Source organism: Muscardinus avellanarius, assembly GCF_963383645.1.
Source record: "Muscardinus avellanarius genome assembly, chromosome: 4".
NCBI lineage: Eukaryota > Metazoa > Chordata > Mammalia > Rodentia > Gliridae > Muscardinus > Muscardinus avellanarius.
The window spans coordinates 118,571,000-118,590,331 of NC_137789.1; the positions used below are offsets into that span (position 1 = coordinate 118,571,000).

At 52.5% G+C, this 19,332-nt stretch overlaps 1 protein-coding gene across 2 annotated transcripts in view; it reads left to right on the forward strand.

Moving 5' to 3' along the window:
* Window positions 1–19,332, forward strand: part of ADAMTS14 (ADAM metallopeptidase with thrombospondin type 1 motif 14) — a gene marked incomplete at both ends in the record, with an annotated part of 72,269 nt that overhangs the window by 32,787 nt on the left and 20,150 nt on the right. The window contains 6 exons of one of the 2 annotated variants that reach the window (XM_080693992.1): window positions 10,329–10,412; window positions 11,364–11,520; window positions 13,906–14,011; window positions 15,597–15,740; window positions 17,269–17,401; window positions 18,670–18,783. In XM_080693992.1, the coding sequence (XP_080550118.1) occupies window positions 10,329–10,412; window positions 11,364–11,520; window positions 13,906–14,011; window positions 15,597–15,740; window positions 17,269–17,401; window positions 18,670–18,783 (738 nt within the window). The remainder of the gene's footprint in view (window positions 1–10,328; window positions 10,413–11,363; window positions 11,521–13,905; window positions 14,012–15,596; window positions 15,741–17,268; window positions 17,402–18,669; window positions 18,784–19,332) is intronic. The other variant, XM_080693991.1, reaches the window with a different exon arrangement.

A 19,332-nucleotide genomic window follows, 5' to 3' on the forward strand; every position in this document is an offset into this window, starting at 1 on the left:
CATAGTGGGTGGGAATGCGCAGGACTGTCCTGTCTTCGTTTTTCTTTTACTAACTTGAAGATGTGCTCAGAACTCTCTCTTTATTCTTCCCTCACCTGCTGCTAGGCCTTGGATGGACTTGACTTGCTCCACGCCTCAATTTACCCATTTTTCTTTTACTGAATTGCTTTCCTTAAAGCTTCTTTAAATCTCAGGAATAGAAAATCACTTGAACTGGGTGTGGTGGCACACGCTTGTAATCCCAGCATTCAGGAGGCTGAGACAGGAGGATTGCAGTTCGTGGCCAGCCTCAGCTACTTAGACCCTTTACAACTCAGTGAGACCCTGTTTTAAAATAAAGAATAAAAATAGGGCTGGAGGTGTTGCTCTGAGGTAGAATGCCCCTGGGTTCATCCCCAGTACCTCAAAAAAAAAAAAAATCACTTGAGCCCTTTAACTTATATGGGGTAGTTTCTTTCAGCATCCAGTGAGTACCTGCTATCATAGGCAGACTGGTTCTAGAAGTTTTGGTTTGGCTGCAAAAACAAGCTTCATTCCCTTGGACTGGATAATTAGGGAACCACTGAGGACAGTCTAAAGCAACTTAGCGGAGGTGGCTGTCCCTGCAGACCGTGGAGAGAGGAAGGCCTTCTGTAGGGTCTAGAGCCGAGCCAAGCTTGGGGAGCTCTGTGAGGGTTAGCATGGTGGCAGTCCATGAGACTGAAGCACGGGCTTATCAAGCAGGAGAAACAGTTCCTGATGGTGGCATCCTGGGTGGATTCAGGGACTGAAAAGATGGACTGCAGGCCTGCTAAGGCTATGAGGGGCTGGTGGGGAGCCCCAGGAGAGGGACTCTGCAGCCAGCCCCAGCCACCACAGTATCATCCCAGCACCTGCCTCTGTCATCTAAAGCTGAGCACTTTATAGATGGCTCACAGAGTCCTCACCTGGAAGCCTTATGCAGCCACGTCCCGTTCACCTCTGAAGGTCAGGGAGCCAAGCAGCTTGCTCAAAATCTATGCGGCCCATAAGTGGCAGAGCCAGGCTTTGGGCCCAGATTTGCCTCATTCCAAAGTTTATTCTCCCTCTCCCCGCTGCTGTTGCACATCTGTGGACAAATAGCTCTGCCAAGGGGGAAAGGGAAGAAGACCCTGAGCCCCCGGGGGCGAGGTGGGAAGAATGCGGTGCCTTTCTAGAAAGAGTGTCGCCTGAGATGGTTCTCCTGAGGGAGTCAGGCTCCAGAGTCTTCTCTCCCAAGCATGTTCCTATTCTTGGCTCCTGGCTAGATGACAGTAGCACTTCAGATACTGGGTACTGCCAAGGGCCCTGTCCTTGCCTGGGTGTTGTTCTTAATGTCTAGGATGAGGACTGCCTTGGTCATGAGGATCTGGAGGTCCTACTGGGCTTGCACCTGGGCATCAAGATAGAAGAGGGACAAAGAGGCCCTTTGATCCTTCCTTACCTAGCCAGGCCATGGCAGAAGCTTCCAGTCTGTCTTCTCTGGGACCTTCTTGGCAGTCCACCTGTGAGAGCCTCTGCCCACCTGTGCTCCCCACCCTGCCTCACCTGGCTGACAATACAAAGGTGTTGGGGTTGATTGCTGGGGAGACATTGTTGGCAGGTGCCTCTGCCAACTGTAGCATCCTTCCAGTTCTCTCCACTCTGCCTGGGAGTCCTTTCCCTTCGTGGGCCACTCAGACACCTGTTTGAACGAGCTCGGTGTCCGTCTAGATACAGAAGGCTTTGTTGTGAATGGCTGTCAGACAGGTCCTTGGTGGCTTCAGCCTGCAAGGGTGGCATTCTGTTGGCACATGACGTGTTAAATATTCATAGCTGGGAGTGGTGGTGCACGCTTGTAATCCCAGCACTCAGGAGGCTGAGACAGGAGGATCACAGGTTTTTGGTTTGCAGGACAGCCTCAGCTTCTTAGTGAGGCCCTTTTCAACTCAGTGAGACTTTGTTTCAAAATAAAGAATAAAACATAGGGCTGGCTGGAGGTGTCCCTTGGAGGTAGAATGTCCCTGGGTTCCATCCCCAGTAACACACACACACACACACACACACACACACACACACACACACACACAATTATTATAAAGCCTGGTTAGGAGCATTACAAAAGCAGTTTTCATAGTGATGGAAAGTGTGTTTGCAGACCTTTTCCTTTAGACATAGGTGGCCCTGGAAAACAGTTTATCCTCCTGACTTTGGCAGGCTGCAAAGCCTCCTCTGCCTCTTTTTGTTGCTTCTCCTTTCTTTTGTCTTCCCCCTCACCCTAGAGGCAAAAACTCATGCACTTTCAGGAAGTGTGTTTTTGTTTTGTCTTGTTTTGTTTGGCAGTGCTGGGGTGCAATCTAGGGCCTCTAGGTAAGTACTCTTCTCCTAAGCTATACCCCCAGCCCAAGGCCAAGGTTCTTAGCTGCTGGCATTAGTAATGTTTGGAGCTGTTGTGTTGCTGTTATTACAGCTGGAGGTGGTGGGTGCTGGTGTCATCTAGTGGGTGGACGCTAGGGGTGCTGCTAAACATCCTACAGTGCACAGGACAACCCCCAACTGAGAATGATCACCACCAGCCTGGGTAGTAAACCACTGGTCAGGGAGCCACACTTTCCACAAAGAAAGGATGAATGCTCAACTCTGGCACGAGAGGGATAATAACAGTGCTTTATGGGCAACAAAGCACTGTCTTATACAGCATCCCACCCAGCATATTGGAGGTAAGACTCCTGAAATGCTGTCTCTGGGACGATCTGATGGGCTCCTAGAGTGGACAGCAGCAGTTTCTTTTTTTCCCTCTCTCCTCTCTCCTCTCTCCTCTCTCCTCTCTCCTCTCTCCTCTCTCCTCTCTCCTCTCTCCTCTCTCCTCTCTCCCCTCTCCCCTCTCCCCTCTCCCCTCTCCCCTCTCCCCTCTCCCCTCTCCCCTCTCCCCTCTCCCCTCTCCCCTCTCCCCTCTCCCCTCTCCCCTCTCCCCTCTCCCCTCTCCTCTCTCTCTCTCTCTCTCTCTCTCTCTCTCTCTCTCTCTCTCTCTCTGTGGTACTGGGGTTCCTGGAAACCCTTCTACCTCTGGGCTACACTCCCAGACCTATTTTTAATATTTTTTTTTAATTTGGAGACAGGGTCTCCTAAGCCAGCAAGGCTGGCTTCGAACCTGTGCGATCCTCCTGTCTCCTTCCAAGCGCAGGGATTACAAGCGTACGCCACCACGCCTGGCAGAGCAGCAGTTTTAAACTAACAGATCTCATTGACTGAGCGCGTGCTCTGTGCGGGGCCTCGCTCCAAGTGCATGACATCTGCCCTGGACTTCTTTTCTCCTGCCTGCACCAGTTGTGTTTCCTCCACACCCACAGGTAAGCCCAGATGGGCGCAGAGAGGTGCACTTGTGTTGCAGCAGGAGACAGCAGAGCTGGGGCTTCCTGGCCTCCATGCTGCCTCTGTTTATACGTGGGCAGCCTGGCCTGGGAAGTAAAGGCTGCCGTGTTTTGCAAACAGGTTGTGGGGGATAAATGCTGAGCATTGTGGACTTGTCAAAGGGGCTCTGTTGGTCTGGGTGGTTCCGTCCCTGTGCCCTCTGGAGCCACCCTGCACAAACAGCCTGGGCGTGAGGTGGACTGAGCAGTTAGATCCCAGAGGGGACAGCCCCAGCCAGCCTGTGGGCTCCAGGGAGCCCTGGAGACAGCCACACCTTTCAGAAATGCCCTGGCTCAAAGTTGTTGGCACTGCTCATGGGTAGCCCATACCAGCCCTTTGAAACATGGGCCCTGGTTATAAGCTTGGACATGGGGACCTGAGCTAACAGGAAGCAAATCAGGAGACTTAGCACCTTCCTTCCATGGCCCTGAGAGCAGCCTCCATCCCAGGATCTCACTGATGGCCACTGAAGCAAGGCCTTCAATGTGGTGTGTAGGGAGTGTGGTGCCCTGGCCAGGGTGATATTTAATATTGGGAAATTGGCCAGCCCTGGCTGCTGTGTGTGTCAGCCTGAAGGCCGAGGAGGGTAGCATTGCAGGTCACAGGCAGCAGTATACTGATGCGTATCCACACTACAGGCATACTCATGCAGACATATAATGCATGTGTTTGTAGACATGCACACACACACAAGCACACATCTAGTTCATTCACATAGGAAATATGTGTTTGTATAGATCCATATACCTGTGTGGTCCATGCCAAGTCATATGTGCCCAAGTAGAGGTTTACACATGTGTGGACATGTACTTAATATATTTCATCAAATCCAAGGCCCAAAATTGTCAGATGCCCCATTATTTTTTGTACTTAAGAAAGAAAAAGTGAGCCAGGTGTGGTTTGCACACACCTGTAGTCCCAGTACTTGGGGGGCTCAGACAGGAGGGCCATAAGTTTGAGGCCAGCCTCAGCAACTTGGGCCCTCAGCAACTTAGTGAGACCTTGTTTCAAAATAAAAATGAAAAAGGCTGGGGGTATAGCTTGAAGGTAGAATCCCATGGGGTCAATCCTCAGTACACATCACCCTCACATTCACAAAGTTTATTACAGGTGGAGTATCCCTTTTTTAGAATAATCATGTATACATAATGAGCTATCCCGGGGATGGGATTCAAGTCCAAACATGACATTCATTGATGTTTCCTATTTACCTTAGACACATATCCTGAAGGTAATTTTATACAGCATAGTACTTGCAGTGTACCTGCCCTTGGCGAGCTGTTTTAAGAGCCCAGGTGTGGAATTTTCCACTGTGGCATCGTGTTAGTGTGCTCAGAAAGTTTCAGATTTTGGATTTGGGGATTAGGGATGTTCAACTTGTAGTTAAAAAGAAAAGAGGGCGAGTGTGTCCACCTGGGCAGATTGCTGTGAGGATCAGTGGGCAACACAGGGGGCGTCTGTGTTCCGCGCTAGCCCTTGCTGGGGAGTATCCTTGCTTCTGTGTGAGCACAGGTGGGCTGGCACCCCGGGCCCGCTTCCTCGGCCCCCTTGTCTGAGACCTGTCTGTACCTGGATCCTGAGCTGGCATCCTGTGATCTGCCCTGTGACTCCTTGGGAGGGGTGTCCCTAGGAGAGAGGGAGCTTGGGCTTTCTGAAGACCATTCTCTGCTGGGATCCCCTGTCCTTCCTCCACCAAAGGGGCTGGTCTTGGGCTGCCACAGAAGGGAAGGCTGCCCACTGACCTTCCATGGGTGCCGGAAGTCTTGGCTTCTCCCCTCTAGCCATAGACAGAAGTGCAGGCATTCCTGCCTCGGGCACCAAGTCTAACCCTCCCTTTGGGAAGGAAAACAGAAGTCCAGGGAAATATGGAGGGTTCTTGCTGTTTACTAGACAGAGGAAACCCACCTCCACCTGCACTGGGAATCAGGGAGCCTGTTGTGATCCTGATGTCAGGTGTGCATTTGGCAGGGAGCGTTTGGGGGCAGGTTCCAGAAAGCCGAGTCATGGGGTCCAGCCGATTGTCCTGCTACCTGCTCAGTTGCCTCCTTGCCCGTTGCTTCCTGGCCCCCAGGTAATTCCTTTCCTATTTCCCCTTCCGACTTAAAGACCCTTTCTCTCCACAGGGTCTTCATTTGCCCCTCCATTGGCTGCTCCATGTTCAGGCCCTCTTCTCACCCCATTGCCCCCTCTTCATCTCCCTCTAGTGTGACTCATCTCTACACCTGGTTAAGTAGACAGGGAGGCATGGCTTGGAGAGCACAGTGCTGCCGGGGCAGAATGATCATGGCCAGCACTGCCTTCCAGCCCTCTGTATCTGCTTCCTGCTGACCACATCACAGTTGGCTGAGACAGGCTCTGGGTCTAGATTGTGGGTCCAGGGAAGGGCTACAAACTTCCCTCATCTTTGCCAGGCCAGAGAAAGCCCATACCAACCACACTGGCCCAGACTGGTTTTGTATAGCATTTGAGTATAAATAGGTATAGAATCACAGAGATCTGAGTTCAAATCCTGGCCTTCCCACTTCCCAGCTAGGGGACTTTGGGCAAGTTACTTAACCTCCTAGAACCATGAATTTCTTGCCTATGAGAAGAAACTCTTCCTCTCTCCATAAGGTGGTTTTGAGGTTGAATGTAGAGCTCAGCACTGTGCCTGCTACATGTTGGTGCTCAGGGAGGGAGTAGCAGCTCATTCCTTCAGCTCCAGCACTTTTTTTTTTTCCCCAGTACTGGGGATGGAACCCAGGAGTATTTTACCTCTGAGCTACAAGCGCAGCCCTATTTTGAAACAGGGTCTCACTGAGTTACAAAGGGCCTAAGTAGCTGAGGCTGGCCGCAAACCGCGATCCTCCTGTCTCAGCTTCCCAAATGCTGGGATTACAAGTGTGCACCACCACGCCCAGCATTACAGCACTCTTGACTCATCCTCCCTTCTGCTGTTTTGTCTCTCAGTGGCCACAGTCCTGATCTTTGCCTGTGGCTATCTCAGGCCGATGTATGAGGTCAAATCCTAACCTGAGAGTCCTGGCACAGGTGACCTTGAACTAGGCTCAGAGGTGAGAAGCAAGGCACACTGCTCTTTCTGCCCGTGGGTGTGTCTTGTGACAGTCCTGCCTTGGCCCAACCATAGCAAGCAATTGATGATCTTCCCTGGGCTGGCTCTGGGCCTCACCTCTGGCATTTGGGAGGCAGCCGTGGAGGACTGAGGCTGACAGAGCCAGGTCCTGGGTGCACAGCCAGGTTAGAGCCTGTCAGGGAGCCCCTGTGAGTGTGTTCCAAAAGTCAGGGGTCCTGGACCTCCCAGGTGACCGCATGCCCTGACTGTGGCGTCTTGTGTCTGGTGTCCTCTGCAGTCCCAGCTCACAGGGCAGTACTGTCTGGCCATTCTCTTACCCTGTGCAAAGCTTCAAGGCAATTCCAGCCTAATGAGAGCCATGGAGGGCCCTACTCAAGGGCTGGGGCTGGTAGGGGTGTTAGCATCTGTTCATCTGCGTGCCGGGGCCCCAGAGAAAGACTGGGCCAGGCAACTTGGAATGGCAGGGCTGCTGCACAGCCAATGTCGTAGGCGGGAGATGGCAGTTGCTGGAACAGGGCCATTGAAGGCTTTTATGAATGGATTTGGCCTGTGGAGTAAAGGACAGACATGAGTACAGCCATCCCTCTGTATCTGTGAGGTACTGGCTTTAAGACCCCAGAGGATACTGTAGGTGCTCAAGTCCCCTATAAAACTGATATGATCCTTCCATATACTATTATTTATTTACTGGGGATTGAGCCCAGGGGCATTTTACCTCTGAGCTATACCTACAGCCCTTTTTTATGTTGAAACAGGGTCTAAGTTGCTGAGGCTGGCCTTGAACTTGTGATTCTTCCACCTCAGTCTCCCAAGTACTGGATTAAAGGTGTGCACCACCACACCCAGCAATCCTTCCATATACTCTAAATCATCTCTAGATTACTTATAATGCCTCATGCAGTGTAAATGCTATGTAACTGTTATATTATTTAGGCAATAATGATAAGAAAAAGTGTACATGTTCAATACAGATACTTTTTTCCCCCAAAGGTTTTTAATCCCCAGTTGGTTGGACCCAGGGGTGCAGAACCTGCAGATATAGGGCCAACTGGCACATATCAGGTTTCTGACAATAGTCTGTAAGGTGCTACCTACCAGAAGAACATGTGGAGGAAATCAGTGGCCACTCAGGAGCCCAGAAAATGCCCCAACCCCAAATATCCTAATGAGTCCTCTCTTCTCTCTCCTCTTAGGACAGTAGTGGATTGCCATGTGTGATGTGGGGCACAGATGTGGTGATGTAGTGTGCCTGGCTGGTGACCCCACCTCGGTACAGAGCACATCAGGAAGGTCCATAGCACCTCAGTCCCTGTGCCCATGATGAAGGGGCTGGGGAGCTGGAGTTAGTAGGAGTCACTCCACCTTAGGTATCATTGCAGAGATCAGTAGAGAATCCTGCTACTGAAATTCTGCTTGGGAGCACACTGTGAGGCCAGATGCATCTGCAGCTCTTCTCAGGATATGCCTGGGGCTTGCAGGTTGAGGAAAGTTTGTTCCCATGAAATATTTGCCCCTGCTGGGGAGGGCAACAGGGTGGAATGAAGCCTGGCACTGGCCGTTCTGTCCATCCTGCCTTGTGGTGGAGAGTTGGCAGGAGGCTGCTTGTCCACAGGGAGTGCTAGGCTTTGGTCTCACTACTCAGTAGGATCCAGACATGGGTACCAGGGAGCCCCATGGCAGAAGCCTGATGCTGGTTGCTCTGAATTCTGCACACTGATAAACTGGGGCAGCTGCCAGTTCTGGGCACTGGGACGTGGGACTCTGGTGCATGTGCTTCTGCTGCTTGGAGTGCTGAGCCCACAGCCCAGTGCTGTCCTCAGCTGGCGTGGAGGTGTGTGTGGGCGAGGGAGCAGCTCTCCAGTTCTCCTCCCAGCCTTCCTTTCCTTGCAGGATTTGCACATGTGGTTGGAAGAGTTCTCTCTCTCTCTCTCTCTCTCTCTCTCTCTCTCTCTCTCTCTCTCTCTCTCTCTCTGTCTCTCTCTCTCTCTCTCTCTCTCTCTGTCTCTCTCTCTCTCTCTCTCTCTCTCTCTCTCTCTCTCTTTGGTGAACAATAGTCCCTTTTGGGGTTGTATATTGGGTTTCTTTGCTTATGAGTGGAAAAGAAATGATGGGGCTGAAGGGCTCATAGAGACAGAGTGGTGAGAATGAGAGTAGGCATGAAACCCCATCGCAGCTCCCAGGAAGCCACGTGGGGAGGAGTCACAGGCTGGGCTCCACTTCTGTCTCCATCATTGACCGCTCACCGTGCCTCGGGGCTTGTTCGCCTCACTTGTGGTTCCTAGACATTTACACATGCTGGTCCAATGACAGCCATTATTATCCTCATTCTGCAGCAAAAGAAACAGAAGTTGTAAGGGGTTCCTTGCTGTGCCCCAAGCCAGCCAGCTCGTTAAAGGCAGAGCTGGGTCCCCGTAGCTACTTCACTAGTGTTGTGTCATACTATCAACTTGCTAAGCAAGTCATCACTTGATTTTTTTTTGGTGGTGGTACTTGGAATTGAAACCAGGGGTGTTATATCTCTGAGATACACCCCCAGCCTTTTAAGTTTTGTTGTTGTTTTGAAACAGGGCCTCACTCTGTTGCTGAGAGTCTTGCTAAATTGCCAAGGCTGTTCTTAAACCTGTAGACCTCCTGACTCAGCCTCCCTAATCCTGGGATTAGAAGCATAAGCACCACGCCCAGTTCATCTTTCTTCCTGGGCAAGTCACGTCTCTCAGTCTCTGAAGCCCCATCCAGGGGGTTAGTTATATAAGTGACATCATGTCCTACACAGGCATTAGAGATTGTGATTTTAAAGACACAGAGAATTTTCCATGAAACAAGCAAAATCCAAATAGTATATTAGTATGTGTTCACTTTTGTAAAATAAGACACAAACATGTGGCAGGAAGCTTGTTAATCATGGTAATTATATATTTGGCTAATAGTAATATGGATGATTTCATTTTCTTTTTAGGAAGGGTACTTTTCCAATATTTTCAACAGTGAAATGTTTTATATTATTAAAAAGTTATATAAAATAAAACAAAAACTGGAGTGTCTTATGAGACATCTAGGGAGAGGGGGTGAGCTCCCTGTCCTTTGGGGTAGACAAGCAGAGGTTGGGTGTCTGTCCCTCCCAGTCACTGCCCAGCACTTTGTGCGTGGGGGATGCTGGAGCTGGTTGTTTGAACTATGCAAAGCATTTTCTGTAGGTCTTGGGCCTGTGTTTGAGAGGAGTCATCTTGAGCAGTGTTTCTCAACTTGGCCAAGCCTAAGGACTGCCTGGGATCTTGTGCAAATGCAGTTCCTGACATAGGAGGCCTTGAGGGCAGAGGGGACTTTGCATTTCTAACAAGCTCCCAGGTGTTGCGGATGCTACTCGTCCAAGGTCCCTCCTGGCTTACCCTGGAGAAGAGCCCAGGGTGGCCTCCCCAGTGCCAGGAGCTAGACAAAGGACATTATTCTGGTGGCAGTTGGGAAAGTGCACACGGTTTTAGGCCAAGCTCCTTGAAGCAGGGTCCCCTGGGCCAGGCAACATTTCTGGAAGAGAGACTTCAAAGATGTGGAAAGATGAGTCAGGGTTGCTGAGTTTGAGGCTGCCCCCACCCCTACACTTTGGCTTTGTGGAAAGAACTCTGCCTTAAGATTAAGCAGTCCAGGATTTGAATCCCAGCTCTGTAACTTGTTATCTGTGTGTCTTTAGGGAAGTCATTTCTCCTGACTCAGCCTCGGTTTCCTTGCCAGTTAAGAAGAGGTAGAGATGGCTGCCTGGCGGGGTCTCGGTGGATGCAATAGGGACCTCGTGGCGGGCATATCGCTCAGTCCTGGCCTGCTGCAGGCCCTGGTGAGCCTTTGCTTCCCTCAGCGTGTGCTCTGCTCCTTGCAGGTGGATGAGATTTACCATGACGAGTCCCTGGGGGCCCACGTGAACATTGCCCTCGTCCGCTTGATCATGGTCGGCTACCGACAGGTAAGGGCCTTGCTTGTTTGCGGGTGGGGTTTGGGGAGAAGGGCTGTGGAGCACAATGGTGGAGCAGCTATGGTGGGGCGGAGGCTCAACATGCAGGAAGCTTTACCTCCCAAACCAGAACCCTGAGACTGTGAGAACCCAGGCTTAGGGAAGAGGCTTTAGGGGCGTTGGCAAGAACGCACAGTTTCTTTAGCAGGGGGCACTGGCGATCTGTCCTTGTGGAGGGAGCACTTCTTCTTGAGGACTGAGGGGAGACACAGGAGCTCAAAGGGGGAAGTGACCAAGAAAAGCCCTGCATTGTGGAGACCTGGGGCCCCAGGCTCTGCCATCTTGGCCCAGTCACTTATTCTTCCTAAGAGAGGTGACAGCCTTTCCTCTGAGGACTACTATGGAGATCAGAGGAAAGAGTGGATTTAAAGGGTAGGGAGATGCTCAGAACAGCACTTGCCTTGCTGGTTAGCTGATGGGATTAAAAATAGTATGTGTGAAGTCAGGCATGGTGGTGCACACTTGTAATCTCAGCATTTGGGAGGCTGAGACAGGAGGATCGCGGTTCACGGCCAGCCTCAGCTACTTAGAGAGGCCCTTTGCAACTCAGTGAGACCCTGTTACAAAATAAAGAATTAGTAATAAGGCTGGATGTAGCTCGGAGGTAGAATGCCCCTGGGTTCCATCCCCAGTACTGCAAAAAGAAAAAAAAAAATAAGAAAGTGTGTGTGTATGTGTGTGTGTGTGTGTGTGTGTGTGTGTGTGTGTGTGTAGATTCTAGCAGACACAGTGCTTGTGGGAATACTCCTAAGGCAGGGACAGCCTAGCCTAGCACCAACAGCTGATGATCTTGGGATAGGCACTGCAGTCCCCTGGCCTTGGCATCCCCACCTGTAAATGGGAGGAGAGCTTCCCTGGGCATCCTGGGGCTCTGATACCTGCCGTGGACTCTCCCACTCCCAGTCCCTGAGCCTGATAGAGCGCGGGAACCCAGCCCGTAGCCTGGAGCAGGTGTGTCGCTGGGCGCACTCCCAGCAGCGCCAGGACCCCGACCATGCTGAGCATCATGACCACGTCATCTTCCTCACCCGGCAGAACTTTGGGCCCTCAGGTATGCAAGGTACTGTATTTACTGTGGTTAGGTGTACAGCCTGCAGGGCAGAGGTGGAGCCTCGGGGCTAGGCCTGGGGACAGATGGGCTCTCTGTGGGGCCTGCCCCAGGGAGGCTGGAGGGCACGAGACCTGGACAGAAAGGTGAGTGAGTTTGCAGTTGTTTCTTGGGAGCCAGAAAGTGAAAGGTTCCTACTTGGGTGCCCACTGTCTTGGGCCAGCCTGCAGGAAGCTATGAGTAGTTAGACCCTGGGTCCTGTGTTTAATGTCCTAGAGCTTGGCTGCTTGAAGACCCTCTAGAGATCTAGTGATGTGGAAATACTGTTGTCACACATGTCCTGTGTCCTTGTTGCAGACTGTGGGCATGGGGATGTGTGTGGCTGAGTGGCCTACAGGAATGGCCGTCCATGCCCCTAACATGTTTTGTTTCATGTCTCGCTAGCCCAAGGATCCAAGATCTCTTCATCTCCTAGGTTTATGCAATGCTTGAATGGAGAAAATCATGATACTCACTTTCCTCCATTCTGTGGCAGCTCAGAGGGCCAAGGGATGGCCTGAAATGTCTGTGTACAGAGAGTTGACAATTGAAAGTGTCTGTAAATATGCAGCTTTGACATAGGAAACTGAGGCATGGGGGCATGAACAGGTTTGCCTCTGCTCCACAGTAGACCAGAGGCAGACCTGGACCAGCCTGGCTCTCCAGGCCCCACATTGAGGGCTATTTATTTTATTTATTTTTTTCTGGTTTAATGCTGGAAATGAGTCAGCCAGCCCTGCCTTCCTAAAGGGCTTCCTGTCTGAATCACCAAAGTCCTATTTGTGGTTCAAAGACATACATATATACATAGATATGCACACACACATGCACAGACACATTCATACCTGGGGGTGTGGGACACACTACATATATGTAAAGACACAGAGACACATGTACAGATACCCAGATATTCAAACACATGTACACATATAAATCCCAGCCCTCCAGGACAACAGTTCCCAAATATTCTTCCTGCTGCGGCCTCTTGTTATACTCCCCAAAACCATGTCAAACGAAAGAGCATTTCAGCAACAAGACAGGGAAGGCTCACTGTGGTCCACTGCAGACCCAGGGAGAGGCACCTCCTGCCGCCCCCCTCTTCAAGGTCTTCCCCACAACCTGTAACTGGGTCAGGTTTTTGTTTGTTTGTTTGCAGTACTGGGGATTGAACCCAGAGCATTGTGCATGCTGGGTAGAGCTCTATGGCCCTGAGCACGCAGGCTTCATACACAGGAGTGCTCGGTACACATTGGCCATGGCTGTTGCTGTCCATGCCAGCCCTGCTGCTGAGCCACAGTTCCTGTGTAACCCGTCTGCATCTTTGCCAATGTCCTCCTGATCTCTGGAGAGTCATCTCGCCTGTCCTCCAGGCCCAGCACTGCTACTCCCATGAGTTATTATTATTATTTTTTGGTGGTCCTGGGGATGGAACCCAGGGGCCTTCTACCTCTGGGATACACTCCCATACCTATTTTATATTTTATTTGGAAACAGGTTCTCTTAAGCCAGCTGAGGCTGGCTTCGAACCTGCATGATCCTCCTGTCTCAGCCTCCCAAGAGCGGGGATTACAAGTGTGCGCCACCACGCCCGGCTCCATGAGTTATTCTTGGTCCCCCTCAACCCCTCCCTTTGAAGACATTCCCTTCCCCTTCCCCAAGTCACCCTGCCCCCCACCTTGAACTTTCAAATCCACTCTGATGTAGTCACCTCTTTGTTCCTAAGTTGGACCATCCTCAGTGGAAGGCGTGTGCCGTGGGGTGAGAGTGGGGGCACAGACTTGATTATGCTCTGCTTTCTACATATTATCTAGAGTTTATTTTTTAGATGGGGCTCTCACTATGTTGCCCAGACTGATCTCAAATTCTTACGCTCAAGTGATCCTTCTGCCTCAGTTTCATAAGTAGCCGAGACTGGAGGCACACAACCTTGAGCATGGCTCCCCATTGTATCAACACAGTGCCATTCCCTGCCTCCACATAGAAAACATCCCAAGCCTGTTTGTTGACTGACTGACTGAAGGACTGGAGGGAGACTGAGTGGAAGTGGAGTGCGCACAGGCTCAGGTGTGCGTGGGAATCTCACCACTTGTGTAGAGAAGCAGACTCTAGGAACCTGTAGACCAAGAGGGAAGCTAACCAAGCCCTAGGACATGGGAGCTTCAAGCAGAAAATTATACAACATGACATGGGAGCAGCCAGGCCCAGGTTTACTCTGCTGTGGTGGGACTCTGAGCATCTTTCTTCTCCAGGGACCATCCAGCACTGGCCAGGTCACGATGTCCTGCGGTGGCCAGGCTGGACACAGACCTCAGCATGTCCTACCTTCTCTGCCTGTGACCTCTCTCCTCTCCCTGGCAGGGTACGCACCTGTCACTGGCATGTGCCACCCCCTGAGAAGCTGTGCCCTCAGCCACGAGGATGGCTTCTCTTCAGCCTTTGTGGTGGCCCATGAGACTGGCCATGTGTAAGTGTCGCTGGGAGGGTGGCGGGGCTGGGGGCTGTGCCATGAGCCCTGGAGAGTCTTGAGACTAAAACCCAGTGTTCCAGGAGATGGCCGCAGAGCATGCCTGCTACTGAGGCACAGTCTCCAAGCTGCTGTGGTAAGAGGCCCTGCCCTGTAACCCTGGGCCTGCCTTGGAGCCCAGGCTCCCAGTCCCGGGCCATGGGGACCAGGTGTGGCTCTGCCTTTGGCTAGATCAGCTGTAGTGTCCCTGTCACGGGCAAGGCCTTGCTGTCTGGGTGGTCTCTGTCCCTGGCCTCCCTCCATTCTGTCCTCTCCTCGGGCCCTTATTGACCCATTCCAGTTCACGCCGGCACTCTGTGCTCACTGAGGAGCTGGCTGGAGCCCATCATAAACAGGCACTTAGAGCCCAGGCAGCGGGCCAGACAGAGGCTGGCTGGCTGGTCCTGCAGGCTGGAGGTCGCTGAGAGCATATCCATTCATTCATATATCTAACCAGGATTTCTTGAGCACCTAATGTGCACTAGGTCTTGTTATAGGAATGGGGCTATAGTGGAGGACAGGTAAGAAAAGCCCTCAAAATCTACAAACTCGACAGACACCCACCCAGGAGCAGCGTCTAGCATGTCTGGTGGTAATGCACACACTACGGTCCCGCCTCCCGCCTCGTGAGTGCACAGGGCAGAGCTAAGGGACACCATCCACTCTGCTGGATTTCACTTGGCTCTGTTCTTCTCAGCAGTGGTTCCCCTCTCCCTTGGCCTCAGTTTTCTTTCCCGTGACACATACGTTGAGGCACGGGAATCCTCTGAAGCTCTCCTTTCTATGGGTCTCAAAGGCCCCCTGTATATTCTGGAGCCAGTAGTTTCTGTCTCTCTGTACAGGGCAGGAGATGTCCACTCTTCACGGAGCAGAGAATTCTCCCTGTGGACAGACAAGTTGGAGCCTAGAGGCCCGTGTAGTGGTTAAGGCCGAATGCAGCATTAAGACCATTGCGTTTTGGCATTGAATGCTAGCTGTAAGAGAAAGTTTTAAGTTGAAATCATCATGGGATTGGTGTTTACCTTGTGCAGAGCACTGTGCTAAGTCCTCAGGGTCAGGGGAGCTTAAGGGTCTGGCACACCAAGGGGCTTGATGAATGAGGCTGAATCAGACTGAATGAGAGCTAGTCTTTACACTCAAAGGCCTTGGGTTTGGTGGTGGGAAGACAGTGCGTAGAACGTGAGCTGTTCATGGTCGTTCAGATGGCCCCACTATGGCAGTCAGCCCCTGGGCAGGGCAGCTAGGGGCGGTGTTCTGGAGCAGCCGGGGGCCTTGGAGGCTTGGATGATGTGGGCAGGGCTTGCGGGAGGAGGCAGGTATCTGGAAGGAAAGAACGGGGGAGCCGAGGGTTGTTGGGCAGAATGAGCCTGACCCCACTGGGGACAGCTTCCCCCAGCAGCCTTGGAGAGGGATGTTGTTCTTCCCTGCTGGGTGGTCAGGAAACAGGCCAGGAGATGCAGTCTGAAACCCTGGCTGGGCAGGGTCTCCTGTCTTGCTAGGCGGGCTCCCCAGAATGATCAGAGCGCCGCTCTGTCCTGTCTTCCAGGCTCGGCATGGAGCATGATGGGCAGGGGAATGGCTGCACAGATGAGAGCAGCCTGGGCAGCGTCATGGCGCCCCTGGTGCAGGCCGCCTTCCACCGCTTCCACTGGTCCCGCTGCAGCAAGCTGGAGCTCAGCCGCTACCTCCCGTAGGTCACCCCCACTCTCGGGCTGGGGGCTGGGGGCTGGGGGCTGGGGGCAGAGGTCACACAGCTGGCCTCTCTCTCAAGGGGTTACCAGCACCCTGACTCATTGGCCCTTCTAAACCTCACTCCCACCATCTGGCCTAAAACACCCCCCTTAGCACCACAGGTGGGTCAGCCTTGTATTTCAGCATGGCCGGGTGACTACCTACATAGAATTCTTATTCAGAACTTAGAGCCCCTGCCCCACCCCAGATGCTGATGAGAATCTGAGAGGGCTGGGTCTGGGAATCTGGATTCTTCCAGTACTGCAGACTATACTCATGCTAAGGGGTAGGAACCACAGACTGGGACTGGGGTATTTCTATGTCTCTCCAGGACCCCAGAAAAAGGGCATACTGAGGAGAGCTTTTGAGGTATAGGCATGTGCTAGCTTGGGAACTTGGGGCCCAAGAGTGGGACCAACATGGATCTGGGTGGGGAGGTGGAGGCAGCTGGCCAGGGAAGCCTGCCCAGGCTGCACTTCCACCTCTTCTCTTTGGTCAAAATAAGCCCTTGAACTGTCCATTAATCAATTTTTTTTTTTTTTTGCGGTACTGGGGATGGAACCCAGGGGCATTCTACCTCCGAGCTACACCCCCAACCTTATTTATTTATTTATTTATTTATTTATTTATTTATTTATTTATTTATGGTGCTACTGGAGTTCCTGGAAACCTTTATATTCTGGGTTATACTCCCAGACCCATCTTTTTTTTTTTTGCGGGTCTGGGGGTGAAACCCAAGGGCATTCGACCTCCGAGCTACATCCCCTGCCCTATTTTTAATTCTTTATTTTGAAACCGGGTCTCACTGAGTTGCAGAGGGCATCACTAAGTAGCTGAGGCTGCCCGTGAACTGGAATCCTCCAGTCTCAGCCTCCCGAATGCTGGGATTACAAGTGTGCGCCACCACGCCCGGCTCCCAGACCCATTTTTTTAATATATATTTTTATTTGGAAACAGGGTCTCTTAAGCCAGCAAGGCTGGCTTTGAACCTGCGCAGTCATCCTGTCTCTGCCTTCCAAGCGCGGGGATTACAAGTGTGCGCCACCATGCCCGGCTAGTGTTTTTATTTTTGAAACAGGGTCTCACTGAGTTGCAAAGGGCCTCGCTAAGTAGCTGAGGCTGTCCGCTGTGATCCTCCAGTCTCAGCCTCCTGATCGCTGGGGTTACAAGTGTGCACCACCACGCCCGGCTCATTAATCACTTCTTAATGTTGGCCATGGTGTTTTCATTTAACATGGGTACAAACTGAGTTCCTAACCCCAGTGCTGGGGGCCTGTTCCTCTTTGCAAATAAAGCCCTCATGGTTACTGGTGGAAACCAAGTCCCAAGCGAGGGGAATGGCCAGGGCAGCCCATCTTCCCTGGACGGGACAGCTGGGCAGAGCAGTGGCTGCAAACTCCCTTAGGACTTCCTTACTGCAACCCCATGAAGCGAGAGCCTGGCCTGCTACCTGCAGGCCGGCTCACCTCCCTTGTCTCTGCTGGCAGCTCCTATGACTGCCTCCTCGACGACCCCTTTGAGCCCACCTGGCCCCAGCCCCCGGAGCTGCCTGGCATTGACTACTCAATGGATGAGCAGTGCCGCTTCGACTTTGGCACCGGATACCAGACCTGCTTGGCAGTGAGTATCCATCTGCTTGGCCAGGCCAGGGATGTCAGGGCCATGTTCTCCTATGACCCAGGCTAGTTCCTCATGGGCCACCTTACCCTAGCTGGCCAGTGGGCCTGCGAATGGGCCTGCGGGCTCAGCATCAGCCACCATGGAGGGTGTAGGGTGAGCAGGGCACAGAATCTGCCCACTCTGCCCTGTGTTGGGCAGATGCATGCAGAGGCCTGAGTGTGCCTCAGGCCTGGGAGAGATGAGAGGGCAGCAAAGAGGGAGAGTGGCTAATGGGGTCCTGGTGGGGCTGGTCAGCAAGCAGCTGATCTCGAGGTACTCTTAGTGTCAGACCAGGTTTTGGGCCTAAATTTCCACCCTGGGGTCTTTTTCAGGGTGCTTTAGCCTAAGTCCCCACTCCTGTACCTGCATATCACTTCTCTCCAGGGGTCACTTCTATATCCCCATGCCCATGCCTGAAGCCATAGATCCCAAGGAATATGATCCTAGCTTTTCTAGGACAGGGTGGGGGAGACCCTTGGAAATAAGCTTGCCCAGGGAAGAACCAGGTGGTGCTAACTGCAGGGACCTACACTGAGGATTGGAGAAGGGGACATGTCAGGGTAGAGGGCTCTCTGAAATGGCAGGCCTTGGTGACCTGAGAGCTTTATATCCCTACCCAGGAAGTGCAGGTCCATCCTCTCTGCAAGGCAGGAGGCTAGATTTGGTACCATGTTGTCACCTTCCTGCTGTCCAAGCCATGCTGGGGGATGTGGTCTTAAAGAGCATAGGATTTCAGTGCCAGAATGCTACATTTATAGGGTGTTTGTCTTGCTTGTAGAGATGATGAGCTATATTGAGGATATACGAGGCAAGTGGAGCTTTCCTGGACAATCTGGAACCTAAATTACCAACCTCTGGCCTCACCGGCTGTCCACAGCAAAGGGAGATGGGGATCTTAGCCTCATCTGGGCCCCTTGAGGGTCCCTATGTGCGCAGGAATTTGGGGGCATCATGGGCCCAGACCTCCCCAAAACCTCAAATCCTGGTTCCATCTCAGTGACAGAGTAACTTCTGTAAAAGAGGGGAGAGGGGACAGGGGCTGTGGGTGGTGCTAGCCCTCCTCAGTGCCCCTGGGGGAAGCCGAGAGAGCGTGTGGGGCTTGGGCTTCCTCACAGTGCCCTGGGCCCCAGCCTCCAACACTCCCTCCTCTCTCCATCACTGTGCTTTGTCCCCTGGACAACTTGTGAGAGCCAGAGTCAGCCTGGTGACCCCGTCCCCTTGTCACGCAGTTCAGGACCTTCGAGCCCTGCAAGCAACTCTGGTGCAGTCACCCTGACAACCCTTACTTCTGCAAGACCAAGAAGGGACCCCCACTGGACGGGACTGAGTGTGCACCAGGCAAGGTACCTGCAGAGGCTGCAACGAAGTGCCTTCCAGGCTGTGGGGCCTACATGGCTGGGATGGGTGTAGGTCCCAGGGCCCTCCCTGCCTGTGCATGTGTAAAGGAGGGACCGTGATCTGCCCAGCACCTTCCTACCACCTAACGCACACGCAAGCTTCCTTCCTTCCCACACCACAGCCCTTTGCTTCTATAGCTGGCGGGGTCAGGAGGGTCTCAGATGAGATGAATGAGGCCTAGACCGGTTAAGAAACTTGTTGGGGCTGCACAGGGGTGATTAGCACACAGGGATGAAGGGAGACTCCAGGTTCTTGCCTGCTCCCTCAGCCTGCCCTTCACATACAGCCTAGTATGTTCTCTCGCACTGTGTGGGCTCCAGAGCTACATTGTTCAGGAGACCTTGTCACCTGGTCTGAGAGCCCTGAGCTGACGTTCTGCTCTGTCACTAGCCCTGTACCTTGGGCTATTCTCTGAACTTCTCCAGCTTACCCCTGACCAAGCATCTTTCCCCTTACCTCTCAATGGGGTTCTGAAGTTAGTGGGTCATGTTAAA